This window comes from Melanostigma gelatinosum (genome assembly GCF_949748355.1).
Source record: "Melanostigma gelatinosum genome assembly, chromosome: 12".
NCBI classification, from domain to species: Eukaryota; Metazoa; Chordata; class Actinopteri; order Perciformes; family Zoarcidae; genus Melanostigma; species Melanostigma gelatinosum.
Genome location: NC_136645.1, coordinates 26,950,546 through 26,975,194, shown reverse-complemented (window position 1 = coordinate 26,975,194; position 24,649 = coordinate 26,950,546). Strand labels below are relative to the sequence as shown.

The 24,649-nt window shown below is 41.9% G+C and overlaps 1 protein-coding gene across 2 annotated transcripts; it reads left to right on the top strand.

Annotated features, from left to right (window-relative positions):
* Positions 1-358: 358 nt before the first annotated feature.
* On the top strand, positions 359-21,466 carry pitx3 (paired-like homeodomain 3). Of its 2 annotated transcripts, XM_079279915.1 has the most exons (5): positions 359-537; positions 7,316-7,433; positions 12,300-12,505; positions 19,900-20,511; positions 20,783-21,466. In XM_079279915.1, exons 2-4 carry the CDS (start codon positions 7,325-7,327, stop codon positions 20,467-20,469), a joined length of 885 nt encoding a protein of 294 aa, XP_079136041.1. In that variant the 5' UTR covers positions 359-537; positions 7,316-7,324; the 3' UTR covers positions 20,470-20,511; positions 20,783-21,466. The 2 variants fall into 2 exon arrangements, with proteins under 2 accessions (XP_079136041.1, XP_079136040.1); XM_079279914.1 differs by having other exon boundaries at positions 19,900-21,466.
* The last annotated feature ends 3,183 nt before the right edge of the window (positions 21,467-24,649 follow it).

Below are 24,649 nucleotides of genomic sequence, written 5' to 3'. Positions count from 1 at the left end.
GCTGCAGGGAGAAGAAGATGGAGAGAGGAGAGGGTCTGTCAGAGAGCCAAAGGGAGAGGGAGACGAGGAGAGTGTGTTTGCACTTATTGTGTGTATGCGTGCTGTGTGAGCCCCATGTGCGCACACAGAGAGAGAGAGAGAGAGAGAGAGAGAGAGAGAGAGAGAGAGAGAGAGAGAGAGAGAGAGAGAGAGAGAGAGAGAGAGAGAGAGAGAGAGAGAGAGAGAGAGAGAGAGAGAGAGGGGCCGTCCTTTCTACAGTGGACCTGTCACGCACAATATTTAGCATGAAGTCCCCCCCTCCCCCACCCCCTCCCATTACTCTGTGTGGGTTCAAGCCTCACAACTCCACAGCCTTCATGTCTGACAGCACATGGGGAAGGAGAAGAAAGAGGAAACTGACTGACTGACGCCTTTTCTGACTTTCTGACGCAACGGGGAACTTTTTGTCCATGTCACCAGCAAACCTGAGGCCAGGACACCCAACAGCCTGTAGCGCAGCCTCTTCCACGGATTCATTTAACCACACCGGGATTCGATGTAAGTGCAAATAACCGCACTTTTCTCTCTCCTCTCTCTGTTTTTTTTTATTGAATTGTATCTCCCTTTAATCCATCCAGCTTTTTTAAATGTGTGCTAAAAGTTGACCAAATCTAGCCAGGATGTGGCTAAAGCATGGACTTTATGAACTCTTATGATACATTTGGAAGCTTTCCATGATAGCAGCACACTTTGTGTAAAAGTTGAAGCACCAAAGATACGCGTTTAATGGCTCTGGATATGGCTTGGACGAAACAGAAAAAGGGCATCGGAACAGCTGGAGTTTACTTAGAGGTGCGCGTCGGAGCGGATGAGAGGCGACACGTCGGCCAACGTGACATATTCAGAAGTGTGTGTTGTATCTTCTGTGCAGGCCAAATGACCACAGTGATTACACAACAATAAAATATATTTCAAACTGTTAATTCAAAGATGGAAACATCATGCTGCTGCTGCTGCTCTGAACGTCCCTTCGTGTGTGTGTGTGTGAGGACCGACGGAGAGACACTTTCTCCTGCCGCATGAAACGGAATGATCATGTTTACAGTTTGCTGTGTTTTTACTCCACATTTCTAAGACTTCCGTTGTGAAATATTTGGGAGGTCAAAAATATTTGAAGGAAATGGATAGTGGCAGGGGACTGCCGGGGCCACAGCGCCCGCGGACAGAAAAACAAAGCTGTACGTCCCCAACGAGCAGCCACGCGCGCTCACGTCAGCACGCGCCACAAACACAATATCCACAACTTCAATCTTACTTATGCTTATAATATCTGCATCCATGTTACATATTATGTTTGTAACGTTTTAATATTTAAGAGTGACCTATATGATAGGATTATTTAAACGTTCTTTCTTGACATTGATTTAATACAGTAGTTTGACAATAATAATGCTATAATATGAATAATAATGATAGTAATGATAACAATAATTATTAATGATGATAATAACAGTACAAATGGTGATAAATGTTAATTTGAATAATAATTTAAATAATAACAATGAAATGGTATAAAATACAAGCTTTTTTCTGAGTTTTCAACAGCATCTCACGGTCTTCCTCAGTGGGTGGATATTTTGAAAAGATGTATATGTCAGTCAAACATGATTTTTTTTAAATAGTTCCTTACTACGGGCCCGTTGTTAGGCCGAGGCTAACACATTGTGAAACCTGGATCACATTCTGCATTACTCGGTCAAAATACAGGCATGAATAAATAAACTGTAAATGTGGAAATCGAAATATCAAATAAATAGCGAAGCCCACAATGCACGAGTTATCGTCCAGAATTAATATTTTATACTTACAATATAAAAAGGCCTAATCCGTATTTTAAGGTTCAGGTCACGGGCGTTTTATTAAACAACATTTATTAAACTACTTTCGTTATTTTATTTTTTTTCAAAGCCCACGCTGTTCATTTTCTTTAATATTAAAAAAATCAAGGGCTTGCAGATTTGCTTTCAAGAGCCACCAGGTCAGATTTCCCCAGCAGGCCTTCAGCTACAGCCTCTTTTGCATCTGCTCCCAGGGCAGGTCGTATGAAAATAAGATTTGTTTAATCGCAGTTCACGTTTGGCCTCAGGGTAGAATATAAATATATATTTGAGTTGTTATCACCGTCCGTGTACCACAGAGGCCGGTCTGAAGGCCACGGCCCGCGGGACCAAGCGCCAATACCGCAGCGCATCTGTGAGTCACTTCAAACCTGTTATTTCAAATGTATTGCGTCAGTTTGTTATCAGCCAAACATCCTCCTTTCTGCCTTTAACAGGTTTCATAATGTTATGATCATACCACGGTGTTTAGAACAGCTAAAACGCGCCACAATGTCCAGCTAAAATATGTATTCACATCCATTCAAATCCATGTTTAATTTCTAAATGTTCAATGCCTTTAAAACTATTAACTGTAAAAGGAAAAACGTACGTGTAACTCATGTTCTCATCATTTTATCAGCTAAACTTAACAATCCACAATCAACACATCATTTGTATTTAACATGTGGAATGATATAAATCTGTTAAAAACATGCTCCCTCTCTAATTGAAATCATTTCTGAACAAAACGTCGTTATACACTCACGGACAGTCATAATCAGTGAAATATGCTTCTTGGTCGGCCGTGATGAATTGCTGGAAAGGCTGTGTGTTAATCACTGTTGTGGACTTGTATTGGTTCACACAGACAATTACGTCCCCGCTCCGTGAGCTGCAGGACGGCCTCGGCCTCTCTCTCAATCACATGCAAATGCGAGTGATAGGAGGGCAGAAATTAACATCTACAAACATTGGACTGAAATTCCATCTGCCGCCTCTTCGAGGAGGCCCTTAATAAGTTCTCAGACCGCAAAGTGACACACATCTTAATCAACTCTTAATCCCGGGAATTAATTCTCGACGCGTTTATGAATAATTCCCGGGCTAATGCCCGCACTCCGTGGAAATGTGAGCAGTCTGCCGCGCGCACCGCCAGATGGACCCGGCAATATCCCGAAAAATGAGAGGATTTTTGCTCCATTATTATTTTTTTAATTATCAGCAGCATATATATATTTTAATGAGATCGGTGTCACCGGGCGACTGCTTATGCAAAGCGCTGCTTATGCAAACTCTCATCTTGCTGTTGATTGGCGTCCATTTGTGAACAGGAGGCCCGCGTCCTGCCAGTGTTTGATCTGAGCGTGGAGGCGGCGGTACAGCATGTCAGGTGGATGGGGCTGCTGCTGCTGCTGCAGTGCCACAAGTGCTCCAGGAAATAGACTGGGTCCGTTGGTATCAGGTTTATTTTAGATTTCCATGAACTTGACTCAGGAGGTGGGACTGTTCCCACAGAGGGAAGTGAACATCAGTGAACACCATCATAGCATCATCTGACTGTCAGCCACTGAGCTCGTTAGCTCAGTGATAGCTCGTTGGCCATATTGAGCTCATGGGGAGGGGGAGAAGGGCTCTTGATTTTGGAAATATAATCATGTGGCAACCCTGGTTGTATGTGTGTGTGTAGCTGGCTGGGACCTTGTTCTGGACAAAATGACTTGCTTGCATCACCTGCACGCCCCCTCGCTGCCAAGCCAGCCGGCCTCTCGCACCACATTGACACCAGGCCGTCTATCTATCCATCACTGCCACGGCGGATTTAGCCCTCCGGACTGACTCCCATTTACAATTCTGACCAAAATACTAGACCTGGGCTCTGCTCTCACAAAGGGACAGCTGTTGCTCTGTCAGAGAGCCTGGGTCTTAGATTTTATAACCAGAAATGGCTCAACGCACATCTATAGCAAAGGTAACGCTGCTTCAAACAAACACGACATTTTAAATGTGAGTTAAATGTTGCGTGTGTGTTTACTTGCTGTATTTGTGCTGAGTTGTTTGACTTTGAACAAAGTGAAGGCTTTTTCCAGTTTGAGCTTCTTCAAAAGGACAGAGAGCACGTCGACCTTTCTCCAGAGAAATCAAAATAATCCTACAGCGAAGGTGATAGCATGACGGCTGGTTATGTTTGCCAAATCTGTAATTGGCCTGTAACGTTTTATGAACACGGTGCTCTATCAGATGAGGCTCGCCCAAATGTCAGATCACAAAATGAGAGAAATGTAACATCAGCCATTCTCGTAAAATACAAGTGCTTACAGAGAAGCCAACAAATGAAGTGAAATCAAATGGCTGGTCACATTGGACATGGTATCCTTTCGAAATCCAAAAACAGATTATTTGCTGTAATTGAGTCATTCAACTCATCAAAAGAGGAAGAAAAGAAAGGACATTTGAACGAGGGGGAACGTGATCTTTCTGACCCACAAATCCATATGAGAGGCTCATTAATCTGAAGCCACAACACAGAAGCAGTGTACTTATGGAGGTAATCTCTCTTCTGGGAGACTTGACCTTATCCTTAGTCTCGCATCTTTTTTCCCAGGGATGCAGCGATGGCCTCTGGCTGACAGCAGAATACCCATTTTCCTGTCTCCTAATCTTTTGTGAAATGCACGGATCGTTCTCACGCACGCTAAATAAAAAACAGATGCAAGTCTTTCTTTAAAGTCTCTGGAAAATGTCACTTGCGTTAGCAGTGACAAATACAAAAACGTGCATTGGGCAACAGTTTGAAGGGCCGAGGCGTTGTTTGTCTGGCCGGAATAAGACGGCAGACGGGTTCCATGGAAGAAGATGTGGACCCACTTATCAGATGTCACAGGTATTCAGTGGTAACAAGGTGCTAAACCTTTAATCAGAATATGCAGGTCGGCTTTAGAGAAGCATTATGTTGCTTTGTCAGCGACTGACACAATGTTAAGAGAGGCTGAGGAAGAGTTTAAGAGAAAGCAGCGATGACGTTGTTCATTTCCGTGTGCCAAACTGAAATATAGTCTTTGGAACCAGAAGAATGGAACAAAATGACAAAGCAACGAGTTCCTCCGACTTTTCAATGCATGTCTTGCCTTCGGTCTGAATGTCCCATAGTAACTCACATCTGTTTTCATATCGAGCTCAATCTTTAATGACTTTGTTGTGAAGTTGATCTGAGTTGAGACTCATGATCCTCAGTACTGTGTTTGGATATTTGAGTGTTTCAATGCATTCACCTGCAGTTGTACACAAACAACACATTGATTCTGATACCGTTGGACTAAAAATCTGCATTTAGACAACAGCAGTCAATCAGATGAATGAATCAATCAGATGAATCAGTGAGGTAACTACAACGGGCCCCATGCACGCTGTTGTGGGGCCTTGCCGTGCTTTTAGTTTGAAAGGCTCGATGGCTCACTGGGCTTTCAGGTGCTCAGCTCTTCAGTCTTGACAGATGTGCCCAAACTACCTGCCGTGTATTGTCTCGTCAATGTCAACATACATATTACCCAGCAGTCATCATTGCATATCTGTAGATGACAAAAATAGTGAAGATAATATTTGTTAGAGATAGCTACTGACTATTTCAAAAATATAAGTATGACAGAGATGCGTTTGTCTTGTTGAAGGGATATATAGCGACATGGTACTTGTCTAAAGGCTGGTATTACAAACCAGCTCTCTCCAAACAATACTGCCTGCTTTATCTCTTCTAACAACCCTGAGATTAATCGAGAATATTTCAGAAAGATAATATGTATCGCGCTGACGAAAACCTTTTATTCATCCTCAGTGTTTTCAGGACTTAGAGGAGGAGGATTCCGCCTCGTCTCTGTGACAGCAGAGCAGCTGACATAAAGTCTTCACTGAGGTTCATAAAGTCATATCAACTGTTTCAATGGTGACAGTGAGTCTGGTTCAAGAGTTCAACAAAAGTTATATAGCGTGTTGTTGGTGGTGCCATGCCATGCTCTGCCCCCCCCCAGGCTTCATACTTAACCTCAGCAGGGGTTACATGTGACTGGCACACAAAGGGCTGGCATGGTGGAAAACAGGCGGCAGGGAAACTCACTCTCCAGAGGCGAGGAGAGCGAGGAGAGGTGAGGGGGGGGGGACATAAATACGTCTTCCCCAGAAAAGCTCAATGTGCTGCTTCTAAAGCTGGAAGCCACAACGCTGCCGACACACAGAGACTGTTACTGTTAAACCCAGCTCAAACTCAGGCTTTCATTCTCAGGAGCTTTTTAAATCTCTGATGACATGGATTCATTCTTCAGCAGTCTCCTGTCAAACCTCTCAACTTTAGCTTTTACTCACTAATATCCTGGGAAATGCAAGTTACATAGAGAAGGAGGGTAAAGAGACAGCGCACACCGGCTTCACTCCTTTATTCCTCTACTCCCACGTTAGATGTGCTGCTTTGACATTTGTTTCTCTTTTCTCTTACTAAGTATAATACTTTGCCAGTTGAATAACTTAAATGTGACTTCACAGGTATAAGAAGTAAGTCACATGAGCACCTCCTGAGAACAGACTTTTTGGGAGCAACACTTTGGATGCTTGTTTTGATCAAACGTGTGAAATGTAATGGAAATATTCAAATTATTTTGCCTTTACAAGTAAATCATCCCAAACCTCCCTCAGCTTGGCCGGAGTCCAGACATTTTCAAGGTGTCAACTGCTCTCGGATAAATAAACCAGCTGCTATTTTTGGGCTCCATCGGGCAACACTTCTATCTCTTTGGCTTGGAAATGTCATCGTGTATTTTACAGCAATAACTCTATTGCTCTCCACGCAGCTGGAAATAGAGTCAGTTCGGGGCAGCTCTTGTTATAGCCGCTTATGTCAGGCTTATGTAAAGGGATCGTGATTACAACCAACCAGGGGTGAATGGAAAGATCAAAGAGAAAATAGAAACAGAATGCACTGCTAAATTAAACAAATACACACAAACCCACATCAAATGGAGCGTCCGCCGATTGAAATACACAGATTTTACCCCTAATAGGAAACTGAACGGATACGGAGTCTCCAGAGAGAGTAGCTGTGTGTTTGGGAGGGACACGATGAGTTCAGGTGTTCTTCAGCCAAAGAAATGTATTTGCATCACTCCGGCAATAAACACACCATGAAACAGATCATGACGAAAGAAAAGGATCAGAAATGAATACACTAACCCTTACTTTCTTTCTTTGATAAAGACTTCATGATATATGTTGTTGTATGTCCTTCCTTTTAGAATACAAACTGAAAGTTTAAATTTTCCACTGTTTTGAATTTGCTCATGAATGAGGAACATCTCGGCCGACATTTCCATGAGGACTCGCTGCTCATGGAGGGCTTGTAGCTGCACAGCTGTGAGTCTGTGTTGGAGGATGAAGCCTGACACGTGTCCGTCTGTCTGTGTGTCTGTCTGCAGAACCTGGTTATGGAATTCAACCTGCTGACGGACAGCGAAGCCCGCAGCCCGGCGCTGTCGCTCTCCGACTCCGGGACCCCGCAGCACGAGCAGGGATGTAAAGGCCAGGACAACAGCGGTCAGTTATCACCGGAGCACTGTCTGTGCACACACACACACACACACACACACACACACACACACACACACACACACACACACACACACACACACACACACACACACACACACACACGTAGCTTCCAGCGCGACAGCGAATCACAGCAAATTTCAAGAAAATAATGAAAAAAAAGAAAATGCTTAAAATCATGAGAGTTACAGATCATGCAATTGACTATTCTACAATAATAAGAATAATGATGATAACAATAATAATAACGGTAGTAATAACATAATAATAATAACAGTAATAATAATATAATAATAATAACGATAATACAAAATAGATACAATAATAATATAATAATAAGTATAATGATAATAATTATAATAATAACAATAATCATCATCATCATCATATTGGGAGAAGCCTGCTTATTTCTGCACAATCGCTTCAATAAATTATGGATACAAATTGGCTGCAGAACAAACAGATAGTAATTATTTCTGCATGCTGGATCACAGCGAGGAACCAGAAGACAACCATTCCCGCAATGCGCCGATTAATTCTCATTTCATATCTGGAGCACAGTTTAATCAGAGCCAACTGATAAAGAGAAAAGATGTGATCAACTGTGCAGTGTCGAGCTTGTAAACGGCCCGACGTCCGCGAGTCTGCACGAGTCTGCACGAGTCTGCGGTCCGGAAGCCAGAGGCTCTCTGACTGAGAGTCACGTGCTCTGCTGACGGGCTGTGGTCACATACACGCATTTGCCTTTGAATAATAAAATGAATTGCAAAAGAGCGAAAGCTATTTGTCCAGAGAGCATCAGAGTCAGATCGCTTCAGCCCACTTTTAAATCAAGATGTAACAAACAGCCTCTCCGTGGCGCTCTATGGCGGATTGAATTAGCAGGAATGAATCCTCAGCAGCCCAACGAGAGGACGAAGGTGTGAGTGACAGGCCTGCTGCTCCCAGGACCGCGAGAGGAACGCAACCATATTCATGATGAGACAAAATAACAACTTAACGTCCACTCACCAGCTTTCATCAGGCCTTCATTCATTATACGGAGTTTTGCTTCGCTGTGATCGGTGGTTTAAATTGTCCTCACGTGATCTATACGTCAACGCGTAGGTCACGCGAGGACAGATATTCTCCTGCTTTACTTCCGCTCTGCCTGTAAACTACTGTGGTTTTTAAAACGTAGTTAGGCTTCATGTTTTAGCTTGTCATATGTCACATGATCCAATATTATTATGTTATATAATCTGCTGGATCTCTCTAACTTCTCCATATAGTGTAAAACATCTTAACCCAGCCATCTGTCTCTCTATTTAGTGGTGTGTGTGCGTGTGTGTTTATGTGTGTGTGTGTGTGTGTTTATGTGTGTGTAACCCAATCTAATTGCTGAACTGTGTGTGGTTTGAAATGTAGTCCTAACAAACTGTCAAACACAAACTATTTTGGACAGAAATGTGGTGTAAAATGCTTCGGTGTGTCTCCTGCTGCAGCCACCTTCTTAAGGAGGCCTCTCTCATTTCGCCCTGAAGAATTTATTCTCAAGTAAAACTCATGTGCTGCCTGTAAACCTTTCTCGAATGGAACCTGACACTTACTTACAGGGCCTACATGTTGAATTGATGAAATGAAACAAGGCCCAGATGGTGCATGTTGGCACCGACATGAATCCCTTATTGACTGGTGACGTCCTATAATTATTTAAAATAATGCAATTATTATTTTCAAAAAAATTGTTGACATGTTTTAATAATCAGATCTATATTTTTATAACAAAATAATCTGTTGATCAATACACTATGATGCCAAATTCATCTTATAATATGGTTAAACAATTTAGTATTTTGAGACTTCATATGTGTTAATTTATCCTTTGAGGATTTGTCCTCCTAAAATGTATACAGCTTTCAGTGTTGTAAATAAAATGTACAAATGTATGTTTCTTTGTTACAGAGGTTTCTACTGTGTTCACAGTTGTCTGAGAGTGGTGAAGGGCTATCAAGCTCTTTCACACAGAGGATTCCAGCAAATAGTCATGTCCTGGTCGTTGCATAATGAGCTATTACTACATATTCTCCAGTGTTGTTCTCGAGGGAACACTAGTCCTGAATTGGTCACGATGGATGCTTTTTAAAGTTAGCATTAAAATTTGTTAAAGTTAATTGTTGCCGTTTGTTCTGGACTCACACACCAAGCCAAGTCCCCAGGAAGAACAATGGGCTTTGAGGCAAATGGTACTTTGTGGCCAAACTGTGGAATTTCTGGATCGATCACGTGATGTCATGGGACATAGACTTACATTGAGAAAGAGATGTTTCTAACTCAGGAGATATTTATTTTAGATGAATCAAGAGTATGAACACTTGAGTAGGCCTTATTTAAATCATCAGGTCCTAAAAGTTGTACAATGCACTATTAGCTGAATCCAGTTATTGGTCTTATTGGTAAAAGTTGTCTCTTCTGTTCATGTGAACGTGAACGAGGCTGTGAAGGAAACGTTAGTGCTGTTTAGCTTTATGGGCTCTCGATGAAGAAAATCATCCAGGTATTTTTTTACTGTCGAATATTTTTTGTGCCACTGTACAACGTACCGGGGAGCGGCCTCCAGCGCTGTATTCTCTCTACACATCCGTGCTCCAAGCAGACGGCCATGCCACAGGCACGGACACGAGGACTATCTCACCCATGACTGGTGACCAGAGGGTGGCTCTTCATGAGGAGCTTTCTCTCTTGATAAAAGGTGCTGCTCCTGTAAAAAGTGGCTGTGATTTTACTCTGAGACTGCTTTTAAAAGCTCTGACCTGGAAAGTCCTGTATGTATGTGATTGTCCATATGCAGCCGCTCACTCGTGGAGCTTTTTAATTCTGTGAATATGATCTGAATTTAGCTGTTTTGCAGAAGTTAAAAGCCTGTTGCAATCATTTCCCAGATTAAAGCTCTCTGAATGGCTGACCTGGAACGGCTCTGTCATGTCTTCACATTATCAGTCAGATTGCTTCTATTGTTGGTCAGTGCCCCACTCTAAAAAGGTCTGCCCTTTCCTCAGTATTGTGTTATGGACTTTGGCCTTAAGTGACAGCTTACCCAGTGTCAGTTTACTGCCAGATAACAGCCTCTGCCTGGCCCTTATTGGTTTTGCCGGCGGCCCTGTGGAGCCTCTTTTTAAACCCCGCTGATTATTTCGAACTGCTCCGAGAGCTAAGCCCTCGCCAAACAGAGCCCAACTTGCCCCAGTCACAAAAGCCTGATCCGCAGGATTAGCTGGCCAACTAATTTCACTCCTTTCTGTGAGGTCCTCAAATTGCGGCAGTCAGATCTGGCACAGAGAAGCCCTGGCAGACATAACATGGATGTGTGGTCCTTTAAACTGCGCTGGGGGCCAAATGTAATCACTCACTGCCGCTTTACATCTTTGTAATGCAGTGTTTGGAATCATTCTCTGTTGGCTGTGTCACACACTCATGCTTGTCATTTTCCAGCTTGTGGGATGGAGGGATTTCAGATGAGGTTTGATCTGAAAATAATATCCAATGGGTTTGAGCAGACATGATGCCGGTGCCATCCAGGCTGAAAGGTGACAGAATAAAGTGCTGTTTCACACAAAACTCAATGTGTTGATAGTTCTGCTTCTCTCTGCAGAATTCAGCTAATTAGACTCTACAGGGTTCAAATAATCTGCAGCAGAGCTCTGTGTTTAGGGGCCTCCTCCTACATTTTAGAAAAGTGTGTGCATGTGCTATACTTAGTGCGATGCATTAAAGGCTTTCAACCTTTTACCACTGCTAACACTTTATTTTACAGGTCCCATAATATCCTAATAATTCCAGAGAGAGGAACTGATATGAAATCTATTACTAATTAGGGAAAATAGATCCAATCTTGGAACCATGTCTATGTCCATCTCATTAAGTCCAATTCATCTCTAACCTGCCCTCAAAGCACAGCATGTCAGGTGCAAATCCAAAGTCATAGAGTCACAGAACTATTTATAATAAAGTTATAAGATAATATTCAACACTGTTCATTTTAATTAATTTGGTTTAAACTGATTCTTTTTTTAAATGATGAACCTTTAGCAGTTCTTTCTACAACAACAGCTCTAATTTCAGCCCAACGTCATCTGTTCTATTTTCGGCACAGAGTGGAACCTATAAGTACATTTAAATACCACAGTTAAGTAAACATAATGAGGTCATTTAATTAAGTACTTTATACATTTCAGCGTGAAATATTGACCGCAATAGTATCTATAGTTTACATACCAAACACTGTGTATGATCATGTCAACAATTATATATTTGTATAACATAGAATATTTTCAGCTCCATCTCAACCAGCGATGACATTGGAGTGCTGCACATACACATCAAAATATTAGCAACTATAATCCAATGATTTAATACATATAACAAAATACCACTATAAAACATGACAATCTGCATAATATACACATTTTACTACTGTACTTCATAAGAGGTTGAATGCATGTGTGAGGGTCAATATGGACCCACAGCTGCTTTTTACCCCCCGAAGGGTAACACAACCCTGAGTGTATAAAGTGACAATGAACTGATGAACAATGTAAGCATCAGTCTGTATTTGCAACAACATATTTCTCTCTCATGACAAGTAGCTTTGATAATGATAATGATCATTTCACTTTCTCCTGCACATCCTCCACATTCTGAAACACTTGTGAAATATTCCATGTCTACAGTGTTCAATCTTTTAATGATCCAGTGATGCATTGTTCTCTTCTCATTGGTGTGTCATGGTATGCTGACGACCCTCATCTATCTTCCTAACTAAGCCACTCCTCCCAGTGTCCTTTTGAAATCTGTAGTCTCTCTGTGTGTCTGCAGACACTGAGAAATCCCACCAGAACCAGCTGGATGAGTCCAGCGCCGAGGACAGCTCTCTGAAGAAGAAGCAGCGGCGGCAGAGGACTCACTTCACAAGCCAGCAGCTCCAGGAGCTGGAGGCCACCTTTCAAAGGAACCGCTACCCCGACATGAGCACCAGAGAGGAGATCGCAGTGTGGACCAACCTCACTGAAGCACGGGTCAGGGTGAGTACACACACTCTGCCCTGGTCCCTCTGGAACAGAGAACTGTGCTTTTTATTACAGCATGTGATTTTAGTGATGAAAGATGACCTTATCAGTGAAATGTAGTATTTCATAAAAACAAATTGTGAGCGTTTCTCTTTCATAATCAAAGGGGACACATTTGTAGAGCCCATTAAAGCTCCCAAAGCAGTTGACCCTTAGATTTGAATGAATTCTAATAACACCCCTCAAAGGTTTACATTTCTAGACCCACCAGTGATTTAGCCACATTCAAACCTGAGCCCTGATAAAAGATAGTCCTCTCATTCATTTAAGTTGTACAATCCAGTCTGGGATTTCATTGCACATTGTCTCAGCAGCTCATTGTCTCAGAAGTAGTCTTACATTGTCTGACTGGTATATTGTCTCACCAGTATTCCTTCATTGTCTCAGCAGTAGTCCTTCATTGTCTCGCTAGTACATTGTCTCAGCCATAGTTCTTCATTGTCTCAGCAGGAGTCCTTCATTGTCTCACTGGTAAAAAGATTTCCACCAGTAGTCCTACATTGTGTCACCTGTACATTGTGCCACCAGTACATTGTGCCACCTGTACATTGTGCCACCAGTACATTGTGCCACCTGTACATTGTGCCAACTGTACATTGTGCCACCTGTACATTGTGCCTCCAGTACATTGTGCCAACTGTACATTGTGTCACCAGTACATTGTGCCACCTGTACATTGTTCCACCAGTACATTGTGCCACCTGTACATTGTGTCACCAGTACATTGTGCCACCAGTACATTGTGCCACCAGTACATTGTGCCAACTGTACATTGTGTCACCAGTACATTGTGTCACCTGTACATTGTGCCACCAGTACATTGTGCCACCTGTACATTGTGTCACCTGTACATTGTGCAACCAGTACATTGTGCCACCTGTACATTGTGCCACCAGTACATTGTGCCACCGGTACATTGTGCCACCTGTACATTGTGCCACCTGTACATTGTGCCACCAGTACATTGTGCCACCTGTACATTGTGCCACCTGTACATTGTGCCACCGGTACATTGTGTCAACTGTACATTGTGCCACCGGTACATTGTGCCAACTGTACATTGTGCCACCTGTACATTGTGCCACCTGTACATTGTGCCACCAGTACATTGTGCCAACTGTACATTGTGCCACCGGTACATTGTGCCAACTGTACATTGTGCCACCAGTACATTGTGCCACCTGTACATCACGGTCAGGCTCCGGCTTATGTAGCTGATCTACTTCGCCCCTATTTACCCGCCCGCACTCTCAGGTCAAACGCTCTAGGTCTTCTGTCAGTCCCACGCACACTATTTAAGACCCGTGGTGACCGAGCCTTTGAGGCAGTGGCCCCTCTGGAATGCTCTGCCTGCAACTCTGCGCCTCGCAGATACTGTGGATACTTTTAAAAGCCAGCTAAAAACCCACCTGTTTAGGCTGGCGTTTGTGTAAAAGTAAACCCATGTCCTAGACCTGCTCTTAAAATATGTTTTACATTTTTACTTTATTTTTATTTTATTCTTTAACATTTTTTATTCACTCTGTGTAGATAATTTATTGACCCTAGGGTCACATTGTGTTTTTTATGCTTTTAAATGTCTGCTCTGTTAAGCACTTTGTGATAGTACTGTCTGTGAAAAGCGCTATATAAATAAAATTCATTCATTCATTGTGTCACCGGTACATTGTGTCACGTGTACATTGTGTCACCTGTACATTGTGCCACCAGTACATTGTGCCACCTGTACATTGTTCCACCAGTACATTGTGCCACCTGTACATTGTGTCACCGGTACATTGTGCCACCGGTACATTGTGTCACCGGTACATTGTGCCACGAGTACATTGTGCCACCTGTACATTGTGCCACCTGTACATTGTGCCAACTGTACATTGTGTCACCGGTACATTGTGCCACCTGTACATTTTGCCACCGGTACATTGTGCCACCTGTACAGTGTGCCACCTGTACATTGTGCCACCTGTACATTGTGCCACCAGTACATTGTGTCACCCGTACATTGTGTCACCAGTACATTGTGCCACCAGTACATTGTGCCACCAGTACATTGTGCCACCTGTACATTGTGTCACCAGTACATTGTGTCACCAGTACATTGTGCCACCTGTACATTGTGTCACCAGTACATTGTGGCACCAGTACATTGTGCCACCTGTACATTGTGCCACCTGTACATTGTGCCACCAGTACATTGTGTCACCCGTACATTGTGTCACCTGTACATTGTGCCACCAGTACATTGTGCCACCAGTACATTGTGCCACCTGTACATTGTGTCACCGGTACATTGTGCCACCTGTACATTGTGCCACCGGTACATTGTGTCACTGGTACATTGTGCAACCTGTACATTTTGCCACCGGTACATTGTGCCACCTGTACAGTGTGTCACCTGTACATTGTGCCACCTGTACATTGTGTCACCAGTACATTGTGGCACCAGTACATTGTGCCACCTGTACATTGTGCCACCAGTACATTGTGCAACCAGTACATTGTGCCACCTGTACATTGTGCCACCTGTACAGTGTGCCACCTGTACATTGTGCCACCTGTACATTGTGCCACCAGTACATTGTGTCACCCGTACATTGTGTCACCAGTACATTGTGCCACCAGTACATTGTGCCACCAGTACATTGTGCCACCTGTACATTGTGTCACCGGTACATTGTGCCACCTGTACATTGTGCCACCGGTACATTGTGTCACTGGTACATTGTGCAACCTGTACATTTTGCCACCGGTACATTGTGCCACCTGTACATTGTGTCACCGGTACATTGTGTCACCGGTACATTGTGCCACCGGTACATTGTGTCACCAGTACATTGTGTCACCAGTACATTGTGTCACCTGTACATTGTGTGACCGGTACATTGTGTCACCAGTACATTGTGTCACCAGTTGGTTGGGGAGCACAAATAACAGGTAGTCAAAAGGTCACACCCATTTGTTTTACCAATGTCATCTGTGACATCTTCAACATGTTTGGTACGCTGTTATTTCTTTTAAACATTATTGAATTTCAATTAACTGTAAATGACAAATAAATAAAAAAAACTGATGGTCCTCTTAATAGCTTTTCCAGGGATTTCTCTCCCATCTCATGATCTTGCTCTATCACCTGATGAAGAGAGTGACATGTATCTTCTTTGTCAAGCTACTGGTTTTAAAGTTGAGAATCACATTTCATGGTCAACTTAAAAGCTGCTGTAAAATTAATGATAATATTGATTTTTGCCTGTTGTATGTGTGAAAAAACAACTGTCTGATCACGAGTTTGCTATGTCAACTAAAAAGGAGTTAGCTTGCCACTGTCAAAAATCTTTCACACAGGTTTAAAGCCTCTTAGGTTCTCCAAGATAATGTGCATTTAGGATTTGTGTCATGTTTGATTGACACTGTGTTGATAAACATTTAGAAATGTTCAAAACATTTAAATATGGCTTTTACCTTACAAAATTATGAAGAAAATCACATATAAGTAAAATATTAGGTAAGGTCATCCCTTGGAATCCAGTGTAATGTTATATCCAAAATGTTTCAGTGACTACTTAGTTCTATACAGTTTTTGAAATAAATGGGAAATAAACTACTTGTATTGCGCTTCTCTAGTCTTTCCGACCACTCAAAGCTATGACTATTATCATTTCTTTATTGTCCCTTACAGGACAATTGGTTTGAAGCCATGACTCATACAAAACACACAGAAACAACGAACAACAGGACATAGTTTTCAAAGTTGTTCAGTAGGAGGTTCTTCAGTGCCCAGGTTGAAGTACAATCAAACAATCTAACCCTAACCTTTACTGGTCCAACCCTAACCATTTTGTAACGTCGGCTCAGTCATATTTTATAAACCAGTTTGCAATGATGTAGCTGCAGGATAAAATATAGGATCCCTAAATGGTTAGAAAATACAGCTTTGGTAGAATTCTCTTTTGACCAAAGCTTCAGTTCACATACAAAACCTAAATGTCAAAGGTGCAGCAAAGTGTGCCCACACCCAGGGGTTTGGTCATTGTAGCTATATGAAGCAGGAGGACACACATTCTGTTGGATGACAATACAATCCCCGGCCTGCTTTACAAGAATGGATCAAATTAATGTTGGCTGGATGAAAGGTCACATAGCACACATTCTCGGTTGTTGTTTTGAAAGGCCAACAGACTACACATGGTCTCGCCACTGATGTCAGAGAGCTGTTGTTAATCTTCAAAGTCAAGGAACTCATTGTGAGGGTCGAGGGTGAAGTGATAGACAGTGTTTGATCCTTTATACACACTGTAAAGACCTTCGAAACAAATGTGTGCGATATGTGATTTCAGACCACATAGATACAACTTGCTTCACTTAACTTGACTACTGCATTGTTGTCAATATCATGCATGGGACCTTCAGACAATCTCATATGCTATATGTGCTGTGGTCTACAGCTCTGCTGGTGGCTTTACTGAGGCACAGTGATGCTTTGAGCTAACTGTTAACATCAGCATGATCACATGATCACAATTGTTAACATGCTGATGTTTAGCAAGTAACGTCTTTTTCAACACAATCCATTCATCATCTGTTCGGAAACATGATTATAAAATTAACCCATTATGGCATGTGTCAAACTCAAGGCCCGCGGGGCGAATCCGGCCCGCCATGTCATTTTATGTGGCCCGCGAATCCACCAGCAAAAAAAAAATATTGAAAATAAAAGTATCCCCATGGTCGAAATTATGAGATAGAAAGTTGTCTGTGTACCGACATTAAAACTATCACAACAGGTGGACAGGAGAGGCAACAGCCCGAAAAGCGGTTTTCCAACGATTGAAAAAGATCGACAAATAATCCCAAAATGTCCACGAAGAGAAAAATTGATCCAGAGGGAATTATGTTATAATAACAGAAATGTGTTTAAATATCTTTCATTTATATAACTGCAAGTACAATATTTTTACACTTGAATAAACAATAATCAAATGCAGAGAGTTATTTAACAATATGTTAGGGAGAAGTTAGTTATACAGTCTTACAGTTACAACCGGCCCTTTGAGGGCGACCGTGATGCTGATGTGGCCCAGAGTGGAAATGAGTTTGACACCCCTGCATTATGGTATATTAAGTTACCTACTTGCCCGCAGAAACACAATATTTTCAATTGCAATTTTTCTGCACTAACATTTCATAAATAATTACAAACATCCAGTAAGGTTAAAGTAAAGTTCATTTATGTTTAAAGCCGCACAAATTAATACAATTTCACAATAACAATGACTCAAATAAAAAATGACAAAGTTAGCAACTAGCTAATAGTGAAGCAACGAGTGGGAGCCAGACAGCATGAATTTACTGCAGCTATATAAACTATTTTTCAAGCCATTTGGCTGTAGAACCTCTTCAAATCTGTACATTGTTTGGGGAAAACATGATAGTTGCCAAGGAAAAAAAATACTCCTATTTTGTATTTAATTTTGCTCCGACTTTATTCATCATTTTGAAACCATAACACAACAAATGTTGAGGATCACTCATTTTCAAACCTGCCTCCCAAAATGAGGCAAACAAATGTCTGACATTTCTTTAAATGTTTCATAACATACATATCACAGGGGTAGGGATTCATCGTAAACAGCAGCACTTATTTTGAAAGCTATACTTTTCTTACAGTATTCTGTCTCTATCCTTATAGAACTTGTGCTCCATTCATTTGCCGGTCCAGAGGCTGCAGGGAAATGACACAAAGTTGAAGTCATTTTAAAAACCTTAAAGACGCTTTTCAGGAAACATTCAGGGCTGAAGCCCCCAGAATCAGAGAGTTATATTTATCCATTAATAACTCAATTCAGATGATGACCTGCCTGTTGGGGAATTTTCCAATTTTTGAATCCACATCGGAGGCCTTTGATGGCTTGATTTTCTGACGTACTGTATATAAATGTATCTGCAGTCGAGCCACTGAATAACCTTGACATTCAGCCTTTTCCACAAACAGTCTGACAGCATTGCCTCCGAGTCGCGGTAAAGATTGGGTAGCTTCTGTCCTCTGGCGTGGGGTTTCCCCTGATGTCACTGAGTGGGATGGAAAACTCTGTCATGCACTTCATACTCATATTAATGGTCAACAGCATTCTGTTACTATAATAACAGAGGACTGGATGATACACAGCATGTATGCCAAGGGAGCCGAGAGACAGCTAAGTATCAACACAGGAAAGGCCTGTTGAAGTTTACGAGGATTGAAGAGAAAAACATTTGATAGTAAATTATTAAAATGTAAAACAAACACAGACAGATGAGATGAGACTTCTGCCAGATACTGTATTCATATAGTTTTGTATCCACAAATGAAAGGTTTCTCTGCAATTCAAAGCAAAAGTTTGTCCACAACTTTACACAAAGAGGAACTCAGTTTTCAGCACAGTTTTCATTTCTAAAACCCCTCAATTTCGATTTTTCACTAAAGCATTAATCCAATTCATATCCTCCAAATATAGGACCATAAAATGACAAATGTGAAGATTGCCCTTCCCTGACATTTCTTTCATTGGGATCTCACTATTCAAATAATTCACTGATTAGTTTTAATAAGCTTTGCCTAATACGACTGTTTGATGATACACTTCAACTTACTTTCTGGGATCATTATGTCTTTCAAAAATTCTGGATATATGCGCACAATATTACTGAAAGTATTTGAGAGGGGTTAGGATACTCTAGATGTGTTTTAGAATTAGACTTTATTGACTCGCGACACTTTCTGATAGTTAAGAAAAAAGTCATTTCAAAATAACTTAATCAGTCACCCTATTTTGTTCTTGTGTGCAAAACTAACATTCATCTTTTTTTATAGGTGAAGCTCTGAAAACATGCGACAATTGACGAAATGATTCACTCCACCTACTGAAGCATTACTGACTACTGAACACTTAGTATTATTCCGTATTATCTTTAGTCTCCAATAAGAATAATGTTTTTTTTTTTTTTTTTAATAAATTCAAAGCGGCTCAATAAAAACATTCAAGGTCCTGAAAACACATTTTAATAATACGCTTCTTATGAGAAAAAAGTTTAAAAGTAGTTTTTGGTTATTTCACATCAGAGCTGTTTTTCCCTGGTTCGAGGTGGACGTGGCTCAGTTTGAAAAAGGGAATGTCTATTACACTTCTAACCAACACACACCCACACTGTCCTAATGAAGCAGAGGAAGAGTTTGGAACTTTTAATAAAAGATATCTAAAGAGGCCTTTTTGGTCTTGCATATTTAATGTTTTTTTCCTATTTTTGTAGTGGCTGTATCAGGGTTCAACAAATAGACTGTACACTCAAATGATTTCTTCTTTTGCCTTCTGTAGGTATGGTTCAAGAACCGCCGTGCTAAGTGGAGAAAGCGGGAGAGGAACCAGCAGGCAGAGTTATGCAAAAATGGCTTTGGTGCCCAGTTCAATGGACTCATGCAGCCCTATGATGACATGTACACGGGCTACTCCTACAACAACTGGGCCACCAAGAGCCTAGCAAGCAGCCCGCTCTCTGCCAAGAGCTTCCCATTCTTTAACTCAATGAATGTAAACCCCCTATCATCCCAGCCCATGTTCTCTCCCGCCAGCTCCATCCCCTCCATGAACATGGCCTCGAGCATGGTGCCCTCAGCGGTGGCCGGTGTTCCCACTACGGGGCTCAATAACCTGGGCAACCTTAACAACCTCAACAGCCCCACAGCGCTCAACTCGGTAGCGGTGACCGCGGCCACATGCCCCTATGCCACCACAGCCAGTCCCTACATGTACAGAGACACCTGCAACTCCAGCCTGGCCAGCCTGCGGCTCAAGGCCAAGCAGCACACCAACTTCGCTTATCCGGCAGTGCAGAACCCCGTGTCCAACCTGAGCCCCTGCCAATATGCTGTTAACCGGCCGGTGTGAAGAAGAAGCTCCGATGACGACCCCTGACCCAACTGACCACCTGTAAGTCCTTTATTACCCCACTTCACATCTCTTCAGCTCATCTCTTACTGCCAGACGTGCGGCAGACTGGCACATCATGTTTTGATGGTACACAATGAGAATAATCTTCAAAACTGACACAACAAATAGACATGCCCAGATGGACCACTGCATTTCAAAGGAATTCTTTCCAGTTTGTGAGACTTTGTTGCTGAACTGACCAACTGCTTCAAAGGATTTCTAAAGATTATAACCATTGTCATTTTTTCCTTCTTTTGGACTGCATGATTAGAGTAAACGTAGAAACCAAGAGTACAAAAAACATGGATGCTTCAACTGGACTGGTGGTCAACGTCTTGGCCCAAAATCATCAAACGTGATCTTTGCTGCCGTTGCAGGAAAAGGGACCTGTGGTTGCAAAGCGGGAGAAATGGAGGATGTATATAACGGACTTTTTTGTTTTGTATGTGACAAAACATATATGAAAACGTACTTTAAAGATGAGAAAAGCATGTTTTTCAAACGCAAAGGCCCTAGGTTGATGTACTATGAGCACATCCTTTAGGAACTTTAAACTTTGTTGTGAATTCTTCTCCCCTTGGAAGGTCATAGGTCAAAGGTCAGCTTGGGTGGGCAGTCCTGACCACAACCTCAAGCATACAGAACACATACAGAATATCAGATGTGTCAAGTAAAACTCTGAAAAGCCATTGAGTATATAGATTAGTGTGGTGTTATACAAAGGGAGTCCATGACTGTACAAATGTATGTAAGAGTGCAGTTGTCATAACAAAAAACAAGCTTTTTTTCCTGGTGTAGCCTGCTTTGTCTCATTAAAGAACCAATTAAAGGATCCATTTCTATCAACTACAAATGGACTTTGACATTGAACAGAACATGTCTTTTCATATCTCATATATAGCCAATGGCATTATACAGTTGGGTAATACAGGCAAAAAAACAAAGTTCTCACAACAATAAGCACAACGCCATGGAAACCCTGACTCACTTCCATGGCAACCCTTATGCAACCCTGAAAGAGAGGAGTAGGCTGGAGGGAGACAGGTGGGGAGATGTAGATGTTCCTGATGGCTGCTCACTGATATGTTTGACCTACACTCCGACTGCTAACCGCAGGCTATCCAGTAACACAGCAGGAATTCACAGAGGCCGAGTCTGAAGCAGGGCCAGGATGACATAAGGGCCTCAAGGAGCGAGGTGTCCCAGCAGGGTCCATCCCATCATCCCATGCAACCGTTTACTGCTCTGAAATTTCCCCTGTTTTTCCTTTATCCCGATTCCTGGGTAAATTCACAAAGTCACACATTGAATCACATTTTAATATCTCATCATGAGGGTGGACATCTCTCAATATGTAGAGCACTCAACGCTAACATTCTGCGCTCATAATACCACATGAATTCTATTACTTCTGCTTAAAGTAGTATAACTACTGCTCATTAAAAATCCTTTAAACTATTGTTATTTAAGTGTTCTTATAGTAAACAAGTGACACATATTAACAAATTGTACATTGCTGTTTTAAAGAGGACATGGAAAGAGAGGACAAAACAAACTGATTTTCAAAAGTAAGGTGAAAGGTGTGTACAATATAAAATTGAAACAAACAATAGATTGTCTGTTGATGTTTATTTTTGACCTGGCAATTAGCGGTTTGACATAAGAATCTGACAACTCCAGTTTCACTTACCAGTGTGAATACAATTTCATGTTTGAATAACACACACAAAAACATTTTTTTAAGCTTCCAACTACATTGTCGACATGGAATATCCGAACTCAAAGGCCACTTACCGGCTATTTACCCAATGTTTCAGTTATATTTCATGGAATGGAGTTTGCTCTGCAAAAGTAAGTCAGAGGATCTTGAGTTCAAACTGTAAGGTGGTAAATGAAAAGGCAAATACTGTGGCCTACAAACGGCCTCAAACATTTTCCATTTGGAGAAATGTGCTGCAGCTTCAGAAACGACACCAATTCAAGAATACACACGGAAATCCCAAACAAATACACAACAGCAGAAACATGCTGCAAATGAAAACGAATGCAGGCAGCCAGAACAAACCCATCAACAGCAAACAAGCTGCAAATACAGAAACAAAGTCAGAAACACGCAAACCCCCAAAACAGATGGAACAGGTAAACGCTGCATATCCAGCAGCACAGCCGGAGTTCTCCAGGCCTCAAGGGGGAGTGAAGTGGAGCAACTTGACTTTCAACCACAGAGGGGGACCAAGAAGTGCAGTGAAGAGGCAACAGAAAAGGTCTGTTTTCTTTATTGTTATGAGGCCTCAGTCTTCCACAATGTCATAAAAGAGCAGCAGACGAGACGACTACAGTCAGCAGGAGGCTGAGCTCAATCTGTAACATTTGCTCTCCGTCTCTGAAGCGCTTCACCGATATTGTAGCTCGCTAGAGTCTCGAATCTCAGTTCATCATCTCAAATGTATGGGAGAATGTTTTAAAGTTGGAACCATAAACATGTGATTCTGGCCCCATAACAACAGAACAAGATGAAGGTGATTGTTAGCCTCTGGTCCTTCCTTTGTTTGGCCTCCAGCTAACAACTAACGTAACCGTGGCGTTGGCATGAGAAGAGCTGATTGCATTTTCATTCAAATCTTGAAATTAAACAGATTAAAAAGACAAAACATTCTGCATTCAAATGATCTAGAAATCTTGTAATTGTCTCTATTTTTCTTATAATTACTTTATAAATAGACAGTTCTCTTTCCAAGAAATGATTATTAAATTACCCAGCATCAAAGTCTTACGGCTGTGTCAAAGCCCTCTCCGTCCTGCTTCTGGTTGAGAATTACAAAACGCTATAGGACTACAAATATTTAAATCAGCTTAAAAAAGTCGCAAATTGTATTTTCATAATGTAAACACCCTCACAGTTGCTAACGCCAACACATTTCCAGGAGGAAATGGAGGCAATGACCTCAGCTATGACCAGGGATGGGTATCGTTTGGGTTTTTTCCGATACCGGTGCTAAAACGATACTTTTAAAACGATACCGGTGCCTAAACGGTGCCTGAACCGATACTTTTTTCTTCAAATTGAACAATATATTAACTGTTAAAGTATACTATAAATATAAATAAATACAAAACATTTGGCTTCAAACTACAGCTTCAAACTTTAACTATGAACAAGTATACTTAAATAAATATAAATAAATACAAAACACACACACTGTACACACACTGCAGCAATTATTTTGCAGAAATATGAGCATATTTTCGTTCTCTGGCAAAATACGACACGTCTCATGACTTATTTTATTTTACCAGTTGGTGGCGGTAATGCGCCAATTCGTCGTTTGCCAACCGCCAGTTGGTCTCAAAGGAGGAGAAGAAGAAGCTTTGGCGTGCCTGTGTTGTTGTGCTTATGAGCGACAGCGCGAAGTACCCCGTTGTTATAATACTATGAGTGAGGAGCGGAGGACCGAGTCCTGCTGCCAGGACGGAGTCATCAGAGTAGTGTCAAAAGTATTTCAATCGGCTCAGGCACCGAAAGGAGGCACCGAAATCTGCGTTACGTTTCGGTCCGGTAGATACCGGACGTATAGGAACCGGTTACATACCGGCACCGTTTTTCGGTACCCAACCCTAGCTATGACCGTGCTGAAACACAAACCCAGAGAGACTGCGCATTGAATCACAGTGGCCTGTTCCAAATACGACATTAATGTTCTGCTTGTCCGGCTCATTCAAAATTCAGTTAGGGCATTGAAGAATGATCCATGTCATATCCAAGATAGATGCTACTGACCAAAAATGTGAATAATCTGAAAAGGCCAAGCCACATAAATCAAGAAATTCCAGTTCAAATATTTTCAGGCTTTAGATGAAATGTATCACTTCTTGATTCGACACAGAGTAACAGTGTGGTACTGTTTGTATCAGAGAGAGAGAGAGAGCCTTTTCCAACAGCTCTCTATCAACTTTCTGATCCGACAGCAGCCAGTCTCCTGGCGGACCAGACCCAAACCTATTTTGTGGAGTGAAGTGAAGCGGTCACAGTATGTGCTCTTCACTGCCACATCACACTAAAGAATCAATATTCCACCGGAGGGGAGATGTGTGCCGGTCCATGATGTTTACTCACAGCACAAAGAATAAGAGTAAGAGC